Source organism: Boleophthalmus pectinirostris, unplaced genomic scaffold, assembly GCF_026225935.1.
Source record: "Boleophthalmus pectinirostris isolate CB_2022bp ecotype Guang Dong unplaced genomic scaffold, ASM2622593v1 HiC_scaffold_13, whole genome shotgun sequence".
In the NCBI taxonomy this organism is placed as follows: Eukaryota; Metazoa; Chordata; class Actinopteri; order Gobiiformes; family Gobiidae; genus Boleophthalmus; species Boleophthalmus pectinirostris.
In genome coordinates this window covers 3010119-3029181 of record NW_026571036.1, presented here as the reverse complement: position 1 = coordinate 3029181, position 19063 = coordinate 3010119, and the positions used below count along the sequence as shown (strand labels likewise).

General features: G+C 38.6%; 1 protein-coding gene and 1 pseudogene across 1 annotated transcript; one reads left to right on the top strand and one right to left on the bottom strand.

The window, feature by feature from the left end:
* Positions 1 to 11652: 11652 nt before the first annotated feature.
* LOC129407697 (cytochrome P450 2K1-like) lies at positions 11653 to 18901 on the bottom strand. The gene is made up of 5 exons (XM_055149582.1): positions 18233 to 18901; positions 16809 to 16950; positions 14259 to 14443; positions 13626 to 13767; positions 11653 to 12604 (listed from the first exon to the last, which is right to left on the bottom strand). Exons 1-5 carry the CDS (start codon positions 18419 to 18421, stop codon positions 12417 to 12419), a joined length of 846 nt encoding a protein of 281 aa, XP_055005557.1. The 5' UTR covers positions 18422 to 18901; the 3' UTR covers positions 11653 to 12416.
* A 96-nt stretch (positions 18902 to 18997) lies between these two features.
* LOC129407742 (cytochrome P450 2K1-like) overlaps positions 18998 to 19063 on the top strand; it is a 9321-nt pseudogene continuing 9255 nt past the window's right edge.

Genomic DNA, 19063 nt, shown 5'->3' with positions numbered 1-19063 from the left:
AATAAATGGATTACACGGCGGTATTTTCCTGTTTTCACATTTTGGGCTATATCCCTTTTTTTTTTTTTTTTTTTTCCCGGTAAATCCACTCATTGCCGGACACTAAACCAGGTCTAAACCAGGTCTAAACCAGGTCTAAAACAGGATTTAACAGGTCTAAATCATGCTGCGTGGACCGTGTCTCCTCCTTTTCTATCAATAATATTTTTAATTTGGTTCAGTAAAGTCTGGGCTTTTTATTTTCTTTTATCAGATAAAACTTCTTATGTGAAGATTTCCTCGTCTTTGCTTCTCTACAGCAAATCAAATAATCCAAAGTATTCAGATTACATTACTCACTTTAACTAATTTAATGGATTATGTTACAAACTACATTTTGGAGTATGTAACTGTAATTTGTAGGGGAAAACATTTTAAAAGTCACCTTCCCAACACAGTCAACTTTTAGTATTACAGCCATGATTTAGCCTTTGCTTTTCACAGAACCGTATCGACCCATCCCAGGGCCACAAACATAAACCCACTTTAGATAGATATAGTATAATTCAGAGCTCTTCAACAGGGGGGACAGCAGGGGAATCGCAAAATCTTTGGCTCATTTTGGAAAGATGAGGATGAACTGGTTTTCAGTGGGTTCTGTCTGTTCGCTCCTTCATCACGTCTTCATTCCCTGTCAAACTGCAAACACGTCGGCCTGAATTTTACAGTTTCTCGTTAGAGTTTCTTGTTACATGTGAAGAGGTCCGTTACAGCTTTACTTTTACGCACAGCGGAACTGCACATACTACCGCACATTGGGAAGAGGTGAGGCGGCTTCATTCCCCAGGCGCATTAACCAGACTCCACACTCCACAGCCTCCTCTCTGTCCACGCAGCGACCAGAAGAGGATGGGAGAGTTTTGTCTTTCCTCTCGCTTCCTCAGATCAGAATGACCGGGAAAAGTTCAGTGTCACAAATCAAACTCTTGTCCGTGCTCGCTGTGGCTCCTCTCTCGTTTAATCAAATCGTGAACAAAAGTCACATTTTGAGCCCATTTTGAGCGTGATGGGGATGGAGCTAGTTTCAGTTCAGAATTTCAGGATAAGCCTGAACTTGGTAAGTGACTTCGATGTATTGAATTGTATTGTAGTACTGAATGTACAATAACAGAGTAGCACACTTCTATGCCATATATGGGTCCGGTCAAGTGGTAACGGAGGGAAACAGGGGCAGATTTTTGACATTCAAATGTCTTTTATTCAGAAACTAGAGGAACTATTGAAATAAGTAAAGTATCAGAATGTAGGAAAGAGTTACACTCCAACAGGGTCAAGTTAAACCTGTGATATTCTTTCAAGTTGTTGATACAAAAATTAAAAAAAAACTCATGTCAGGTAACGAAGGGAATGAAATATGCAGCACTTTTTGGGCAATAAATCCAAACAGTGATAACTCTTGGTTCTCACTTACATATCCTTAACAAACTGGTTTGAATATTTGCTTCATATAGTTTTCTACCATATGGTACAAGATTAGGTTGAAAAACCTCTTACTTTTTGAGTAATGAGATTTTTTATTAAGAAAGGTCATGGTAACGGAGGGAAAAGTAACAGGAGGGAAAATTGTGCAAACAAGTAGAAGGTGCAGGATTTTACATAATTTGTCGCTTTTTTCTTCTGAAATACTTTAATATTACTTCAAAATGAAAGGAAACTATTTCTATAAAATATGTCAGTCCTTCCAAGCAAATTTTTATCATTTTAAATACATTTATTTTTTTTTTGAAAAATCATGTACCTTCATCAACAGTTCAAAGATGGAATAACACAAGATATGATGAAATACATCCATTTATTTACATGATTTGCAGGTCTTTGAAATTTGGGAAAAAAATTTTGTTCCATGTTTCATACATGGTCTGTTTAAAACGTATGTAACTTTAGAACCAAAAATGGTACAGAAAAAAGGTAAACAGTTTCATAAACTAGAGTACATATGTATCTGTTCAATACATTTTTATATCAGATGCATTAACTTGAATTTTTGGCCTTGTTGTTTACTTCTGCTTGACCGGGCCCATATACATAGTTGGGGGTCCCTGGCCTGAAAAATGTTGAAAACCCCTGGTATAACTGGCAGTTGTGTATGCATCATTTATGTTGACAGCTGTTTATACTCCAATGATAGGCCCTCAAAGTACCGTGGGCCCTGCTGTGTCGCAATGGCTGCACCACTGAATGCACCGCCGAATGCTACGCCACTGGTCCTGATTTCAAACGTGGGTAGCGTTGAAGAAGTTTTCAGTTTATCCAAGAAAAGGTGGAAGTAAAAGGCCGGAGACCAACTGGATGTCTTAAGCAGGAGAAGTTTATTTACCATCAATAATATAGGCCCGTGGGGACTTGAAGCGTTAACATAGTGTGATTTCAAACGTGAACATAGTGTGATCTTTGAGCCCCTTGACGATTCTTCCAAACGAGGAGATTTATAAAGCAAGTGTGCTGAGACTGTTAAGACGAGCAGGCACCTGTTAGACAGAAATATGCCACAGTTTATATAATGGTATGCAGGTGGTATGTCAAAGGAATATGATCATGCTACTATAGCTCCTGTGTCAATGTCAGACTCAGAGATTTACGTGGAGGATACATTACTTAAATTCTTTTACAGGTAGAACTCATTTATTTCACTTTTTAAGAGACACTTCTTTTCACAGTACTTTTCTTAGCATAGTTTTACTCCTACTTGAGTCATTTTTATTGAAGTAACAGTAAGTAAAAGTCTGGGTATCAATTCCCACTGTGAGTAAGTCTACAAGTGACAGAAGCTTTATGTTGACAACATGCAATGATTTGAATATTTGTGTTTCTTGATGCGCTCCTTCATATATAAAGTAAAGTAGTTTTTGTGTTTTTTGCCCATACTTTAAAAATACCAGATTGTTTGCATTACTGTATTTTTCGGATTATAATTTGCTCCGGACTATAAATCGCACCAGCCAAAAAATGTGTAATGAAGAAGAAAATAACATATAAGTCGCACCAGACTATAAATCAGGGACAGATCGGGAGAGGCGTTCAACTGCACGAAGTAAAAAACAACAAACACAAACAACAAATGACTGGACCCTCCACCACAGACTAGCATTTCTTTCTGGTGGGGGGTTCGCCACCTGCTGCCGTCTCCATCTCGAGCAGTAGCGGTGTGGTCACATTTTTGTGCTACCCTCTTTGGACTTACCGTATTTTTCAGACTACAAGTCGCTCCAGAGTATAAGTCGCACCAGCCAAAAAATGTGTAATGAAGAAAAAAACATATATAAGTTTGACTGGACTATAAGTCACACTTTTCACCGGAAATTTATTTTAGAAAATCATGAATGAGAGACGAACGAGACCACGAACTGACATTTAATCTTAAAAGTTAAGTTCTAGTAAAAACAATAGAAGAGAAGAACAGACTGTTAACATCACATATGAACAGTTCTTCAGATAAACTGTAACATAAACAACAGAACAGAACAAGTTTAACAAACTCTCCATCTCACTCCAAATCACTAAATCCATTCAATTCTTCATCCTTGGTGTCACTTCTGAACAACTCCACGACCTCTGGAGATAAACAAACCGTCGCTTCCTCTTCTTTGTAGTTGTTGTCAGACTCAGCATCAGTTCCAGTTAGAATTATTCCGGCCTTCCTGAATCCCGACAGGATGGTTTCGGTGTCACTGAAGTCCAGGCTTTGTCCATCCATCCAGTGAGTCCAGGAAAGTTTCATGGTGCATCCTCCCGGTGTCACAAGTTTCTCGCTCACTCCAAACTTTCTTTCTGTTACTCGATTACTGTTTTCAGCTGAATATTTCACGACTTGCAGCAGGACAGAGGCTCTTTCTGCAGGAGACATGTGCAGTAGAGCAAAGTGACATGGCTGCAGGAGGAACAGGAGCAGCAGATACTGACACACAAGACTAGAGCCTCTCGCAGCTCAGTATGAAAATTTTAAGATATAATTTGTAATTTATTTCAGTGATTTTTTGTCCATATACATCATAATATACATGTTCTGTTTTGTTTTTTTCCCCCCACACAAACTCAAAAAAAAAAAAAAAAAAAAAAAAAAAAAAAAGGGGGAAGCAGTCGCGTTACAAATTTTAGAATATACATTTGTACAGAGTACACATTTTCAGGATTTCAGTAGTTTTATTTTTATTTTTATTTCCCTAAACAGAAAACCACTGAAATCCTTTACATTGTGCATTACAATTACTCCTCACTTCATACAATTTAATTTTCTCCACCATTGTCACAGTTAACATAATTCAAATATGCTTTCCATTTGTTTTTGTAGGCTATAATTCGATCTGACATATTAAATGACATCTGTTCGTAAGAGGCTACTTTAGCCAGTTCTGTGAACCACTCATGAAACACTGGCTCCTCTGGGTCTTTCCAATGTCTCATTATTATTTGTTTTCCAATCATAATACTAGTTTGAATAAATTCTGATGATGGACATCTAGTAGTCATTTTTGGATCACTCAAAATATAAAGCTGAGGGGTGAATTCAAAAGTGTTTTGAGTGATATTTTTTATGCACCCATGAATCTTCCTCCAATAGTTTTGTATCAGAGGACATTCCCAGAGGAGGTGCTTCAGAGTTCCTTTGGCTTGGCATTTCCAGCAGTTTTCTGAGTCTTTAAGCTTGAGTCTAAATAACCGTGATGGAGTCCAATAGAAGCGATTCAGGATTTTAAAATTAATTAACTTGATTTTCACATCTCTAGACAGTTTATTTGTGTTTTCACATATTTTATTCCAGTCTTCGTCTGTCAGATTAATATTAAGATCTGAAGACCAGATTGTTTTTAACGTGTAAAGCATCGGATGCTTATGTTGAAAAATATGACTGTAATAAAAAGATGCCTCATGTCCCAGTCCCATTTTTTTAATTATTTGTGATAGAAGAGTTGACTGTTGAGGGGGAGAGTGATTTCCAATAACTGTGTTAAGTAGACTTTGAAGTTGCAGATACTTCCATAAATAATTTTTTGGCAAATTATATTCAAGTGTCAATTTTTCAAATGATTTCAATGTATCTCCCTCATACAAATCTGCAAGTTTAACAATTCCCCTGGTGAGCCAATCCTTCCACACAAAACACTGTTTATCTATTAAAAGCTTTGGATTGTTCCAAATACAAGATTCGGTATTAAGATGTACATTTAAATTAAATATATGAGAAATCTTTTTCCATACATTAAGGAGATTTGCTATAATGGGATGGGACTTAATCTGAGGGGTCTTTTTAATTGCTAGAGCATCTATTGGACTGAGTGGAGAGAACAATTTAGACTCTATTCCCATCCATGGAGGGGCTCGTTCAGGTGGCAATGCCCATTGAGCAATGTGTCTCAGACAGAAGGCATAATGATAAAGAATTAGTTTAGGGAGGCCCAAGCCTCCTTTCTTTACTGGCATTTGCATTTTAGTCAGTTTTATTCTGGGACGTTTCCCATTCCAAAAAAACTGCTTACAAATACGGTCAAATTTATCAAAATATTTTTGGGGTATAGTGATTGGTAAACATTGTAATAGATAATTTAATTTTGGTACACAGTTCATCTTTAAAACATTGACTTTACCCCACAGAGATAGGGTTAGTGATGACCATCTTTGTGTGTCTAAACTAATTTTTTTTAATACTGGTTCAATATTTTTTTCAATTATTTTATTAATATTTTGAGGGATTAGAATTCCCAAGTATTTTATGCCTTCTGTTGGCCATTGGAATGAGCCTGCTTGAAATAGGTTCTTCGGACAGTATGAAGTTAACGGTAGGGCTTCAGATTTTGACCAGTTAACTTTATAACCTGATAATTTTGAAAAACATTCTATGGTCTCCAATAGTGCTGGTACGGATATATGCGGATCTGATGTAATCCATAGAATGTCATCAGCAAATAACATAATCTTATGCGTATACTTGTCAACTTTAATACCCCTAATATTTGGATTATTTCTAATTGCTGTAGCGAGGGGTTCAAGCGCGAGGCAGAACAGGGCAGGAGAGAGAGCTGAACCCTGGCGTGTGCCTCTGTTCAGCCTAAAAAAGGGAGATATAAGACCGTTAGTCTGTACTGCAGCTGATGGATCTGAATACAATAGCTTTATCCATTTAAGGAATGTTTCGCCAAAACCAAAAGCTCTTAGCGTATGGAACATGTACCTCCACTCAAGACGATCGAATGCTTTTTCAGCGTCTAAAGATATAACAGCAGTTGGATCATCTGAGTCTTTTACTTGCCACATAATATCTAGAAGTCTGCGAATATTATCTGATGCGTTTCTTTGCTTTACAAAGCCCACTTGATCTGGGTGAACAACAGAGCCTAGAATTTTATCAAGCCGTTTAGCAAGTATTTTTGAAATGATTTGGCAATCTGCTGAAATTAAGCTAATAGGTCGATAGTTTTTACAGTCAGTTGGATCTTTGTCTTTTTTTAATAATAATGTAATGATACCTTGATTTAATGATGGGGGTAGTGATCCAGTTGCATAAGCCTCCATGAGCATCTTATGATACAGGGGCATTAGATCTTTTGCGTAGCATTTATAAAATTCAAACGTAAACCCATCTGGGCCTGGTGATTTTCCTGATGGTAGTGCCTCAATTGTTTCTAATATTTCTTCTGTAGTTATAGGAGAGTCTAACTTGTGTTTTTGTTCTGTACTGATCTTAGGGAGATTCAGGTTGCTAATAAAACTATCAATTTCCATATCTGTGGCAGCACATTCTGATGTATACAGAGTAATATAGTAATTTTTAAATACATTATTAATATCATGAGCTTTATTTACCAGCGTACCTTCAACATCCCTTATAGCTATTAGTGACTTTGATTCTTTTTGTTGAATATATCTGGCCAGTAGTTTGCCTGCTTTGTCACCTGATTCAAAAATTCTTTGTTTAGATTTGAAAAGAAAATATTCAGTTTTCTTTGATAGTATAATATTATATTCATATTTTAACTGAGTCAATTCATTCAATGTTTTGTTAGAAATATTTCTTTTCAGGTTTTTTTCCGCATTATATATTCTCTTCTCTAGTTCTTGTAATTTAGCGAGGTTTGTTTTCTTTTTGTATGAGGCGTGTTGGATTATAATGCCTCGTAAGAAGGCTTTCATGGCTTCCCAAGCCACCATAGCCGAGGGTGCTGTGGATACATTAGTTTCTAAATAAAACTTAATGTGTGTTCTGAGTTCCTCTTTAAAAATTAAGTCTTTAAGTAAAGATGAATTTAATCGCCAGTTACTGGTTCGTATTATTTTGTGATATGGCATCAATGAGAGTCTTACCAAAGCGTGGTCTGTAATTACAATACCATCTATACAGGAGTCCATAGTTGAGCTTACTAACTGTGTAGAAACAAGAAAAAAGTCGATTCTGGAAAATACCTGGTGGGCTCCTGAATAGAAAGTATAATCTCTTTCATTGGGATATCTAAGCCGCCACACGTCTACAAGAGCAAGAGAAGAGCAAATTCTTTTAATTATTAGAGAGGAGTCTGTCACTCTGCTTCGGGTTGGGCGTGTGCAATCCAGAATCTCATCAAGAACAGTATTAAAGTCTCCACCAAGAATTATAGGGAATCGTCCCAGATGCTGTATCTTATTTTCTAGATCTGCAAAAAAATTTGGATTGTCACCATTTGGTGCATAGACACTGCCCAAGATAAGAGTCTGTCCACATATTTCTGCTAGTATTAATATTATTCTGCCATCATCATCCTTGATTTCTTGTTTAACTTTAAACTGTGTGCGTTTATTTACAAGTATTGCAACCCCTCGACTTTTAGTTGAACCTGCACTGAAAAAAACATGTCCAACCCAGTCTCTCCGTAATTTTAAAGATTCTAGCGAAGACATATGCGTTTCTTGCAAGAACACTACATCTTGCTTTTTATTTTTAAGATGACGCAGAATCTTTTCTCTTTTGCTAGGTTTGCCCATCCCATTCACATTCCAGGTGGAGTACTGTAATGTTGTTCCTTTAGAACTCATTTACCTATTGTTTTGAAAAGTAGATATTTGAACACCATTTTCTATATTGTGTAACACCGACTGCCTCCCAACAGCAAAACAAAAACCAAGACAAACCAAAAAAAAAAAATAAAAAATAAAAAAAATAAATTGATAATAATAATAATACTGCAATTGCAGCTAATCTTGTTACATGTCTGTTTAGAGAACAATTATTAAGCTGCAGACAAAAAAAAAAAAGACTATTTATGTCCATGACTTACAAGGCAATTAGTGCCCAAAACAAAAAGAGTCCCTGCCAGGGTATGACAATTATTCGCTCATTATATTTGTGAAAACCATATCTTTTATACTTTATTGGATAAAAAAAAAAAATAAAATAATAATAATATAAGGAAGCGTTTAGTAAGTACAGGGGCTTATCTTAATGTCTCTGGAAAGAAGCCTTTATCAAATACACCTGCCAATAGCCCCCGTGTGTCAAAGTCATTTACCTTGTAGATCCTTAATGTAGTCCATAGCTTGTTTGGCATCCTCGAAAATCTGCGGGTTGTTCCCGGGTGCGAAAATTTTCAGTCGGGCTGGATAGAGCATGCCAAATTTAATATTACGCTCATGTAATGCCCTTTTACAGTCAGTGAATGCTTCTCTCAGTTTCAGAGTTTCTTTGGAAAAATCCGGGAAGATCATCACTTGTTTTTCATTCCACATTATTCGCCTCTTACTCCTCGCAGCTTCCATAATAAGCTGTCGGTCTTTGAAGCGTAGAAAGCGAGCTATGATCGCCCGGTTAGCATCACCTGAGATCCGCGAACCAACCCTGTGAGCTCGGTCCATCTCAAATCCACCTGGTGGCGGGTCGACGTCCAGAGAACTACAGATGAAGTTGTTTAAAAAAGCTCCAATGTCTCGCTTTTCCGAGCCTTCTGGTATCCCCACAAAACGCAGATTGTTTCGTCTTGACCTGTCCTCAAGGCTAGCCACTCTATTTATTAGTGTCTGTATCTCAGTTTTAGTAGCGGCTGGGCTAGCTTTCATGATAGCTTGCTCATCTTCAAGCTTACTCACGCGCTCTTCCACTGTGGTCATTCGTGAGACGAGAGTTGAAAGTTTTTCGTCCATAGAATTCACTGAGCGGCGGATTTCCTTCAGATCCGCAGTTTCCTTTAATATCTTAGCGAGCATATCATGGATATGTGCCATATTTTCCCCGGCTGATTTAGCGATGCCGGTAGGATTGCTAGCTTCCCCGCTAGCTATGCTAACTTGTAATTGACTTTGCATCGCGGATCTGAGCTTTCTCGATTCCTTCGTGTTCACAGTAGACTTAGTGTCCAAAGGCATGATTTACGACACGAGGCATAATCTATTTCCAGTCTTTCTGAGCAATATGGAGGATAATCAGCAAATTTTACCCTCTAGCAATGGGACCACAAGTTTTCAGGCGTCCATCTCTTGCCAGGTCACATGACAGCCTTCCTTTTACATTCCAAAACTGAAATTTCATCAAAATCGGTCCATAACTTTTTGAGTTATGTTGCTAACAGACAAACAAACAAACAAACAAACAAACAGACAAACACCGGCAAAAACATAACCTCCTTGGGGGAGGTAATTATGCAGTTTATGCAAATCACTAAAGTTAATCTACAGACCGAAGGGGTTTAGGCTGAAGTTTAACGCTTGTTTTGTCAAATCCTTTTTAACATAAAGAACAGGAGACCAGACGGCAGAACTATTTACAGAAAACAACACAAAGCTCGTCTATTATGAGCGCAGGAAAGAGTACGTACGTAAATAATTTGGTATACACATATAGACAATATATTAATGAATTATTTATTAATCATTGCATTTACCCAAAGCGCTTTACAGTTCATTATTCATTCACTCAACACTTGGTGGTGGTAAACTCCTGGGGCAGACTGATGGAAGCAAGTCTGCCAGAAAATACTGCATTTACTACAGGAGAATATACAATCACTCAAGCTCCATCCACCTGTACAGTCAGTCTATACATGTATCCTTATTTACACTGAAATATAGATTTAAAATGAAAAGAAATGAAGAGAAACATGTCCACAAACTCCAGTTCACAGTTTCAGTTCAATTGTTCAACTTCATAGAACAAAGTACAGAGCAGTGGAAGTGCACTGGTGTAGGGGGAAATCGGACGCTGCACGAATCCTTAATTTATAAGCATGTTTGAGAGACCATAACTTCATCAAAAATAGAGCTAGGAAGCTGAAAAAATGTGTATTATCGTAGATTACTGGTCACAGATTCTGAATCTTTTGTCAAATATTGTGTATCTTTATTAAGGGGGGCGCTGTGGGCCCCCAAAATCTCACATTTGGTTGCTGCTCAATTTATTTATTTATTTTCTTCAATTTTTGAGGTCCAAAATCTATTTACTCCAAACAAATATTTACAAACTAACTGAAAATTTGAGAGAATGACCATTTCTGACCACAATCTCACACTTTTCTGAGTTTTCATGTGGACGGTGTAGAGTCCCAAATATGGTCACAGACCAAATCTGATCTTTTTGGCCTCTTCTTTTGAGCCTCGGTTCCCCATGTGGCACAGTTAGATGTTGATCAAATTTTTACCAAAGAAACTTTGGCATATTCTGATTAGTTTAAAGTAATAAAAACATCTACTATTAACTTCCTTCATTTCAAACTGAATTTTTGAAAATGAGCTCTCATGGGTCATTTTTGGTGGAGCTTAGGTACATTTCCACCTTCTAGAAAGGTTCAAATACCTTTAATAGACTTAAACATTATTTGCTTGTTATAAGGGAAGACAATTACAAAAAAATGTAATTTAAACACAATGTTTTAACATTAACTTGTATGCATTTCATAGAATTTAGTCATGGTTTCTTTTTGCTCCTGAAACTTGGCATCTTTTATCCTGAACAAGTGCATCAATATCAAGCACCATGTCCTGATCTTCAGAATGTCATTCAAGTGCTTGTGTGTTGTGTGTTGTGTGTTGTGTGTTGTGTTTTAGCTTTGACGCAGCTTTGTTTTATTCATGTTCATTACTGAGAAAACCTGCTCACAAAGGTAGTAACTGTAAATCTATTATTTCTAGTTGCATGTCTGCGGCACATCAGAGGTTTTGACTGTGAATGGTGTACGAAAAATTGCAAATTCTGTCTTCAGGTTTTGAAATATAATTAAAATATTTTAATAGAAAATCAGCCGAGGGTCAGATTAAAGGTCTTGGAGGGCCGGATCCGTATGTTTAACACACCCTTGTACTAGACGGTCTGAAGGCAAGAACCCCGGAAGTTGTAGACGGCGCACCGGCCAATCAGCTGTGAGCTGTGAAGTCATGACGTCAAACTCGTGGCGTCTGTCTGTGCATTGTTGTTTAAGCTGCAGGGTGCAAAGTGTGAGAAAAAAATAGCGGCTTATAGTCCAGAAATTATGGTAATTTATAAACTACAAACACCATGATAAAAACTTGATTCAATATCTGAATGGTTGATAATGCACAGTCCTGTTCATTATATTAACTGCCCTCCCCCATTACTTTGTTTGTTTTTACTTTTCTTTCATTTGTTGTTTTACTGAAAATTATGGAAATAAATGTCTAAAAATAAAAGATTAGACAAAGAAATAAATGACAACAGCTTTATTTTGTGAATTTATAGAAAATTGTGCCACTGTTAAATGTAACTACTGATTTATGGTGCGTTTGTTTATCCGTCCGACTCAGAAATCCGAGGATGTTGCTTTGGGACACGTCCTTTTCCTCAGACAGAGAAACTGGGAAGAACTCAGAGCCAGGATTCCCAGACAGAATCCACGACGACGTGTTTAGTATGAACTGTTTTCATTGTGTTTGGAGGTTTGGTGGTTTAAATGACAATTTAAAGGTTTGAATGTTCGGCGCGTGTTTGTTTGTATTTGATTTGGTTTTATTTAACTTTTTATGGACTCTGCACGACCAGAGATGTAAGAACTGAATTTTGTTTATACTGAATTGTTCTGTTATACTGAACTATTCTGTTTATACTGAATTATTCTGTTTATACTAAATTATTCTGTTTATATTAAATTATTCTGTTTATACTGAATTCTTCTTCAGTTGTGTATTTGAAGTACAGATTTATTTTGGGGCCTGATACTCGGCCGATCCTAAAGCAACAAAAGCTTTCTGGTTTGGCGTCCACGAAAACATAATAAATATAATAAACCAGTTGAAGCGCAGACATGACGTCGTTTCCGAGATCCGAGTTGGAGATGGATGGATAAAAGAACGCACCTTTACTTTTCTGATATTTCATTGCAAAGTTCAGTGGAATTAAAAGGAAAAACTTCTCCTGCCCCCATCAACTCCAGAAAAGCAAACAGCTCGTCTTTCAAAGGTCTGGAGGGTGTTTAGGCGCAGGACACGACGCAGAGTTTGTGCGGCGTAGGGTTCAGCGCGAGGCCGACCCGAGCTCTCAGGTCCAGGTCCTCCTCGCGAACACCAGGGGGCGCAGTGAAGCGGAAACTCTGCATCAACGTCACAAAGAAAATGAACAACTCCATCCGAGCCAAAGACTCTCCCAGACAAATCCTACGACCTGAAAGAAAGAAAGAGGAGAGAGGGATGAGAGGAGAGAGGGATGAGAGGAGAGAGGAGAGAGGGGGACTCTTCAAGACTTGTTCTTTCTTCAGTTTTGTGTGTAAACAAAATCATTTATTAAAACTCAATGTTTTTATTAGTTAATGTGATTTTTGTGTGTTTGCAAAGAAAAGAAACTTAGAACTCATCAACACTTCTGAGGCTACACTTTGCCCCCCTCCCCGTCCCGAATTTCAGTCAATCTCATCTGGTCACCCTCAGCGAATGTCTTATCCAGTTTTACTCTAGACCAGGGGTGTCAAACTCATTTTGGTCCGGGGGCTGTATCCAACCTACTTTGATCCAAAGTGTCCGGATCAGAAAACGCATGTCATATAAACCCAAAAATAACAATAAGTTAAAATATTTTGTGCAGAGAAACACAAATCTATTACAGAAATCTTTTTTTTAAATGATGAACTCTTTCTTTTACAAAATATTATAATATTATGAACAACCTGAAATTTTTCAATTTACACAAAATGTTTTAACATTAACTTGCATTTGCATTATATGCATTTCATAAAATTTAGTCATGTTTTCTTTTTGCTCCTGAAACTTGGCATCTTTTTCCTGAACAAGTGCATCAATATCAGGCACCACGTCCTGATCTTCAGAATGTCATTCAGGTGCTTGTGTGTTGTGTGTTGTGTGTTGTGTTTTAGCTTTGACGCAGTTTTGTTTTATTCATGCTCATTACTGAGAAAACCTGCTCACAAAGGTAGTAACTGTAAATCTATTATTTCCAGTTGCATGTCTGTGAGCACATCAGAGGTTTTGACGGTGAATGGTGTACGAAAAATTGCAAATTCTGTATTCAGGTTTTAAAATAGAATTAAAATATTTCAGTAGAAAATCAGCCGAGGGCCAGATTAAAAGTCTTGAAGAAATTTTAGAAGCAGTACGTGTATGTGTGAGTACATTTTACCCATTTAAATGCACTTTACTTGAGTAGAAATGTGCTGTACTCTGAGTTGTACCTGCAGAGAAGGGCATGAAGGCGTCTCTCTTCCTGAACGTTCCGTCTTTGTGGAGGAAGTGAGCCGGATAGAAACTGTGAGGCTTTTCCCATTCGCTCTCGTCAAAGTGCACAGAGGTGAGGAGCAGCCACACCTGAGTGCCCTGAAAACAACACAGCACATTAACAAAGAGTGTCAAAAAAGTTTTACCTGCTCTGAAAACTCAAGAAAAAATGGTTATTGGAGGAGAGGAGAGGAGAGATGAGAGGAAACGAGAGGAAATGAGAGGAGAGGAGAGAGAGGAGAAGAGAGGAGAGGAGTGAAAAAAAAATTAAGACGGTCTGAAAACTCAAGAAAAAACGCAAAAGTGATTTAAACGGCACATTTTCAGAAATCTGTGATCAGTCCGGGTGGTGGTTCTCCAGTTACTCGTCTCCATGGAGATGTTATTGCTTTACCTCCAATATTCCAAAGTATGGCGTTAAACCTTTCAGTCTCCATAGAAACAAGCAGGAGACGCCACCTGAAGTGTGTGGAATTGGATTGTGTGTGTTTGTACTTAAAGCAACAAGGGCGTCTGGATATACAGAAGTTTTCACGCCACACATTTTCATCAGCGACTCCTTCCACGAAGTCGTGTCTGTTCCGCCTCACCTTTTTGATGAAGTGTCCCTGGAAGGTGATGTCTCGGCTGGTTTTGTGGGGCAGGGACACTGGAGCGATGTTCCCGAACCTCTGCGTCTCGTGGATCACGGCGTCTGTGAAGGGCAGGTCTCTTCTGTCCTCCGTCTGGACCTGGCGACTTCCGATCACCCTGAAGATCTCCTCACGAACCTGGTCTGAGAGACGGAGAGAAACGGGACTGAACCAGGACTGAAGCAGGACTGGACCAGAACTGAAGCAGGACTGAACCGGGACTAAAGCAGGACTGAACCAGGACTAAAGCAGGACTGAACCAGGACTAAAGCAGGACTGAACCAGAACTGAAGCAGGACTGAACCGGGACTAAAGCAGGACTGAACCGGGACTAAAGCAGGACTGAACCGGGACTAAAGCAGGACTGAACCGGGACTAAAGCAGGACTGAACCAGGACTAAAGCAGGACTGAACCAGAACTGAACCAGAACCAGAACCATTGTGTGGACGAAAGGCATCATGGTATTCTACAATTTCATGACCATTTTCTCCATTTCGAGGCACGAAAGGCATTTTGTTCACGGAATAAGTCCAGTGACACTTGGCGCCTCATGCAGAAGTGTTTTGTCTTGTTTCAGTGACACATGCGGCGATGCCACCCTGGTGGCTGTTGACAGATTGAATGTTTTTCCGCTAAATATTAAGGTCTCTTTACGGTGTGTTTAGCTGGGTTTTCGCCTGGTATATTAACTTTTTTCCAAATTCTGCAGGAAGAAGGACAAATAACGTCTTTCCCCTTGATAAAATTCACCAACATTCTCTTTGTTCCGACTTTAAATCCTCGATCTCGGGAATCGTTGACAACACAGAATGTCTGTCTCTTCGCTGATTGGCTGGTGTCCGAACTCGCACTTCCGGGGTTTTTGTGAACCGTCTAGTGTATTCTGATTCCTGACCTAGTCACTGGAGAAAAATTTAATTGAGTGGAAACACTAGGTGGCGCCAGACTGGCTAAATGAAAACGATACCGTTGCTACTTTCTGATACCGCGGGATACCGTAATACCGTATTATCGCCCAAACCTAGGATGGAATATTTTTAAAAAGCTCACTAAGAAATTAGGTCATATGTCCAAAATTCCAGACTGTCCCTTTAAAGGACCCTGAAACACAACACAACAACAAACACACCCAATAGACAAAAAAAACAAAAAAGTGCTCAGTCGTAACAATCTTCTAGAACAGATCTTAAAACCACTTACCATCCACCCGCCCGCCGGCGGGCGATTTTCCCCCCAAAAAAATTTCACTCTGTATTATTCATTATTGTTTTCACTACTGGCATGCCATACATCGTTTTAAAGCTTAATTTCTCAATAAAACAACCATATCATTCATTTTATGCCATACAACGAGCCCAAAACGCGATAACTTAAACATTCACATCATAATCAAAGAATAAAATACGCGTTTCTTGCCTTTGATCCGGTTCTGTCGGTCCAAAACGCGTTCAATCCATGAAAAGTTGTACTCAATAAGTCCGTAATAATCCACAGAAAAAGAATATCAAGTTGTTTTTCCATAAAATAATTCCATGTGGGGAAATAATCCATAAAACCCTCGTCCGTATGAATCGATGGATACAATGATATGAAAAAAAGTTTCTCTTCTCTCCCTTCTTCCACTGCGTTTCTAGCAGGTTTGCTAGCACTGTTGGGTACGCTTGTTTTCCTCACACTCTTAGCTTCAAAATGAGACCCTCCCCGCTGTTGTCGGTGGCGGGGTTTAGGTGGGACAAGCCGCTGAAGAAGCTAACGCACTCACGTACTTCCTGGCTTTACGCACGCGTCATCAGTTTGTTTACGGGAAATCTCTTCAGTCATTGGATCTTCCAGAAAGTGATTGACATATTGTTTTAGCCTATCACCAGAGCTTTCAAACGGTGGGTGGGACATTCAGATTGTATTGGAAACGGACCCTGTGTTTATAAGCCTAAGGAGAGAGGGAGACAGGCATATAGAAGGCAGATCTTCCACTTGGAGGACAATTTTGGCTACTTTTAGTTTTTTTTTCTTGAGAAAAATGCCTAAAGCTCAGAAGAATTAGTATTATAATAATAACAATTATTATTATTATTATTATTATATTATTATTATTATTAGTTTGGCACAAATTTGGCAATCTTGTGCCGAATTGTCATTTTGTTTACACAAAGGCTCACAGCATCAAAACCCTTTGTCCTAGAGATCTGAAATTCTACACAGTTGTTGCCAACAACTTGAACAATGAGTGTAGTGAGTCACAAATGCCTAGCATGAAGTATGCCCAACCTAAGGCCTTTATTTTTTTCAATTTTTTTTTCGAAGCAAAAAAATACAAATTTTTTTCAATTTTAATTGACTGTACTGTAGGTTAGGCAGCACTCACAGTCTTCATGTACATATCATGTGGGTCTAAGGTTTTCTTTTAATAAGCTATGGCATTTGGGTATGTAGTGCTATTGTGCACACACCAAAATGAGGTGGGTGGTAACAGGTTCTTCAAACTCTTCTGACTCTGCTCTTCTTACCCTGGACGTGTGGGAACTTGGCCATGAGCAGAAAGGCCCATCTCAGAGTCGCAGCCGTGCTCTCGGTTCCTGCTGCAAACATCTGCAGAACCGTCTGGACCAGGTTCTCCTCATGGTACGGAGAGTTAGGAATGGCGCTCTCCTGCCGATCAAACACAACAGATGCTTTAAAGGGGCACTGTGTAATTTTTCTGGTACAGGGCCCGAAAGTGTTCGAAAATATGAAATATGAAATATGAAACTTTGCAGTCTCCATAGAAACAAGCAGGACTAAAGTAGGACTGAACCAGGACTAAAGCAGGACTGAACCAGGACTAAACCAGGTCTGAACTGGGACTGAACCAGGACTAAACCAGTAACTGTATACTGTAAATGTTCCAGAACACATGTATTATGAAGCAAAATAATAAACAAAAAACAGTATGGAAATCAGTAATATGTACATTTATTTTTTTAAAAAAAAAAAAGAGAGAGAGAGAACCAGCTCCTCCTCATCCGTCTGAAGTGGCATGTGCAATATTTTATTGTTTGACCATTTGGGACAACGGATAGAAATGAGCCTTTGGCAATAATCTGGTGAGGTTTATTTGGTCTTCTGATAATTTGTTATTACGATCTTTTTTCAGACCAAGAGTTAGTTTTGCCAAAACAGAATGTCTGTCTTCGTCTACATCCATCTCAACGCTTTTTTACTGTTGTGCTGTTCCACAAAAGAGACTCAGACAGACGCCACGAGTTTGACGTCATGACTTCACAGCTCACAGCTGACTGGCTGGTGCGCAGTCTACAACTTCTGGGTTTTTTGAAAACCGTCTAGTGTATTTTGATTCCTGACCTAATCGCTGGAGAGAAATGAAATTGAGCGGAGGCACTAGGTGGCGCCAGCCTGGATAATGGAAATGACCTACCTCTTCCCAAGTTCATAAATGAGTGAATAATGTTGATTCTACAGTGGGACATTATTCGATGGATTAATTGTTCTGTCTTTAGTCGGAGCATATTTGAGCAGAGTACAACTGTCCAAATAAACTACCTACGCAGATTCATAGAAATGAGTTTAAATTTGACATAACTAAGGTATAAAGTTTGATCACCGTGTGCAAACAGCATCAAACCCATGTCTTTAATCCAAATAAATATGTTGTAAAACTGGGGAGGTCAGGGTTTAGCTTTATTGGATCTATACAACTGTAAACAGAAAACTGTAAAGTAGCTTATTTCAATGGGGCAATGTTAAACGTCACTGTTGATTTAGGCTGCAGGAGCTCATTTCAACAGAACGACACTAAACTGTAACTCTGTGATCCCCAAGAGCCGCTCTGTCAGATGAACAAATGCGCACAGAAAACACATGTCCGACTGATCCGTTTTAGTGCATTTTGCTGAGATTAAAATTAAAAACATTAACGGTGTTGGGGACTGACCTTTTCCTGAGTCAGCATGAAGGCGTCCACTAAGCCTCTGCACATCTGTGGGTTCAGAGTCTCTCTCAGTTTCTGAAAAAACCTTCGATTCTGTTCTTCAGCTTTCTTCTTGTTTTTTATAACTTCATTCCTGTTCGGCACCAGGCGCCCGAGCCACGGGAACAGGTTATAGATCTGCACAAAACACATTTAGTCAATCTAAAGGGCTCCAACCTTTTTCCTCCAGTCAGCTACTTTTACAAAACCAAAATGCCAAAAGCGATACTCATTTTAGTGGTCTTAAGAAATTGATATAAGAAAGAGGGTAAGACTTAGATGGAGACAGTTAAATGTAAAAACAAATATAAAACATAAACCATTATCTATTTATTAGTGCACAGAGTTAAGCACCAGAGATAATAGTCATGGAATTAATACATTTAGAGTTATTCAGCATAATACGTATAATTCAGAGCCAGACTCTATATTATAATACGATTTTTTGCGGGACAAAATAGCGAAATAGGATCATGTGTCGCAGGTTAATACAAACATTTTAAGACCAAAATGCCAAGGCTCACAGCAGTGACAACAGAGGAAGGAGCCACAGTATTCCAAAGAAAGTCAAAGTCTAAGTTCAGACTGCAGGGCTTAATGCTCAATTTGTATTTTTTTGTGAAATCTGTTTTTTTGTTGTTTTTTTTGTGAGGTTGTTCACGTTTCCAGTTCAGTGTGACTTGTTTGTGATCTCCAGTGTGAACTTTAAACGCCCCAAAAGCATCCCGCATGTGCATCGGAGAACACGACGACGTCACACACAGCGAGCCTGCTCAGAGTTTACGGAAGTCGCTT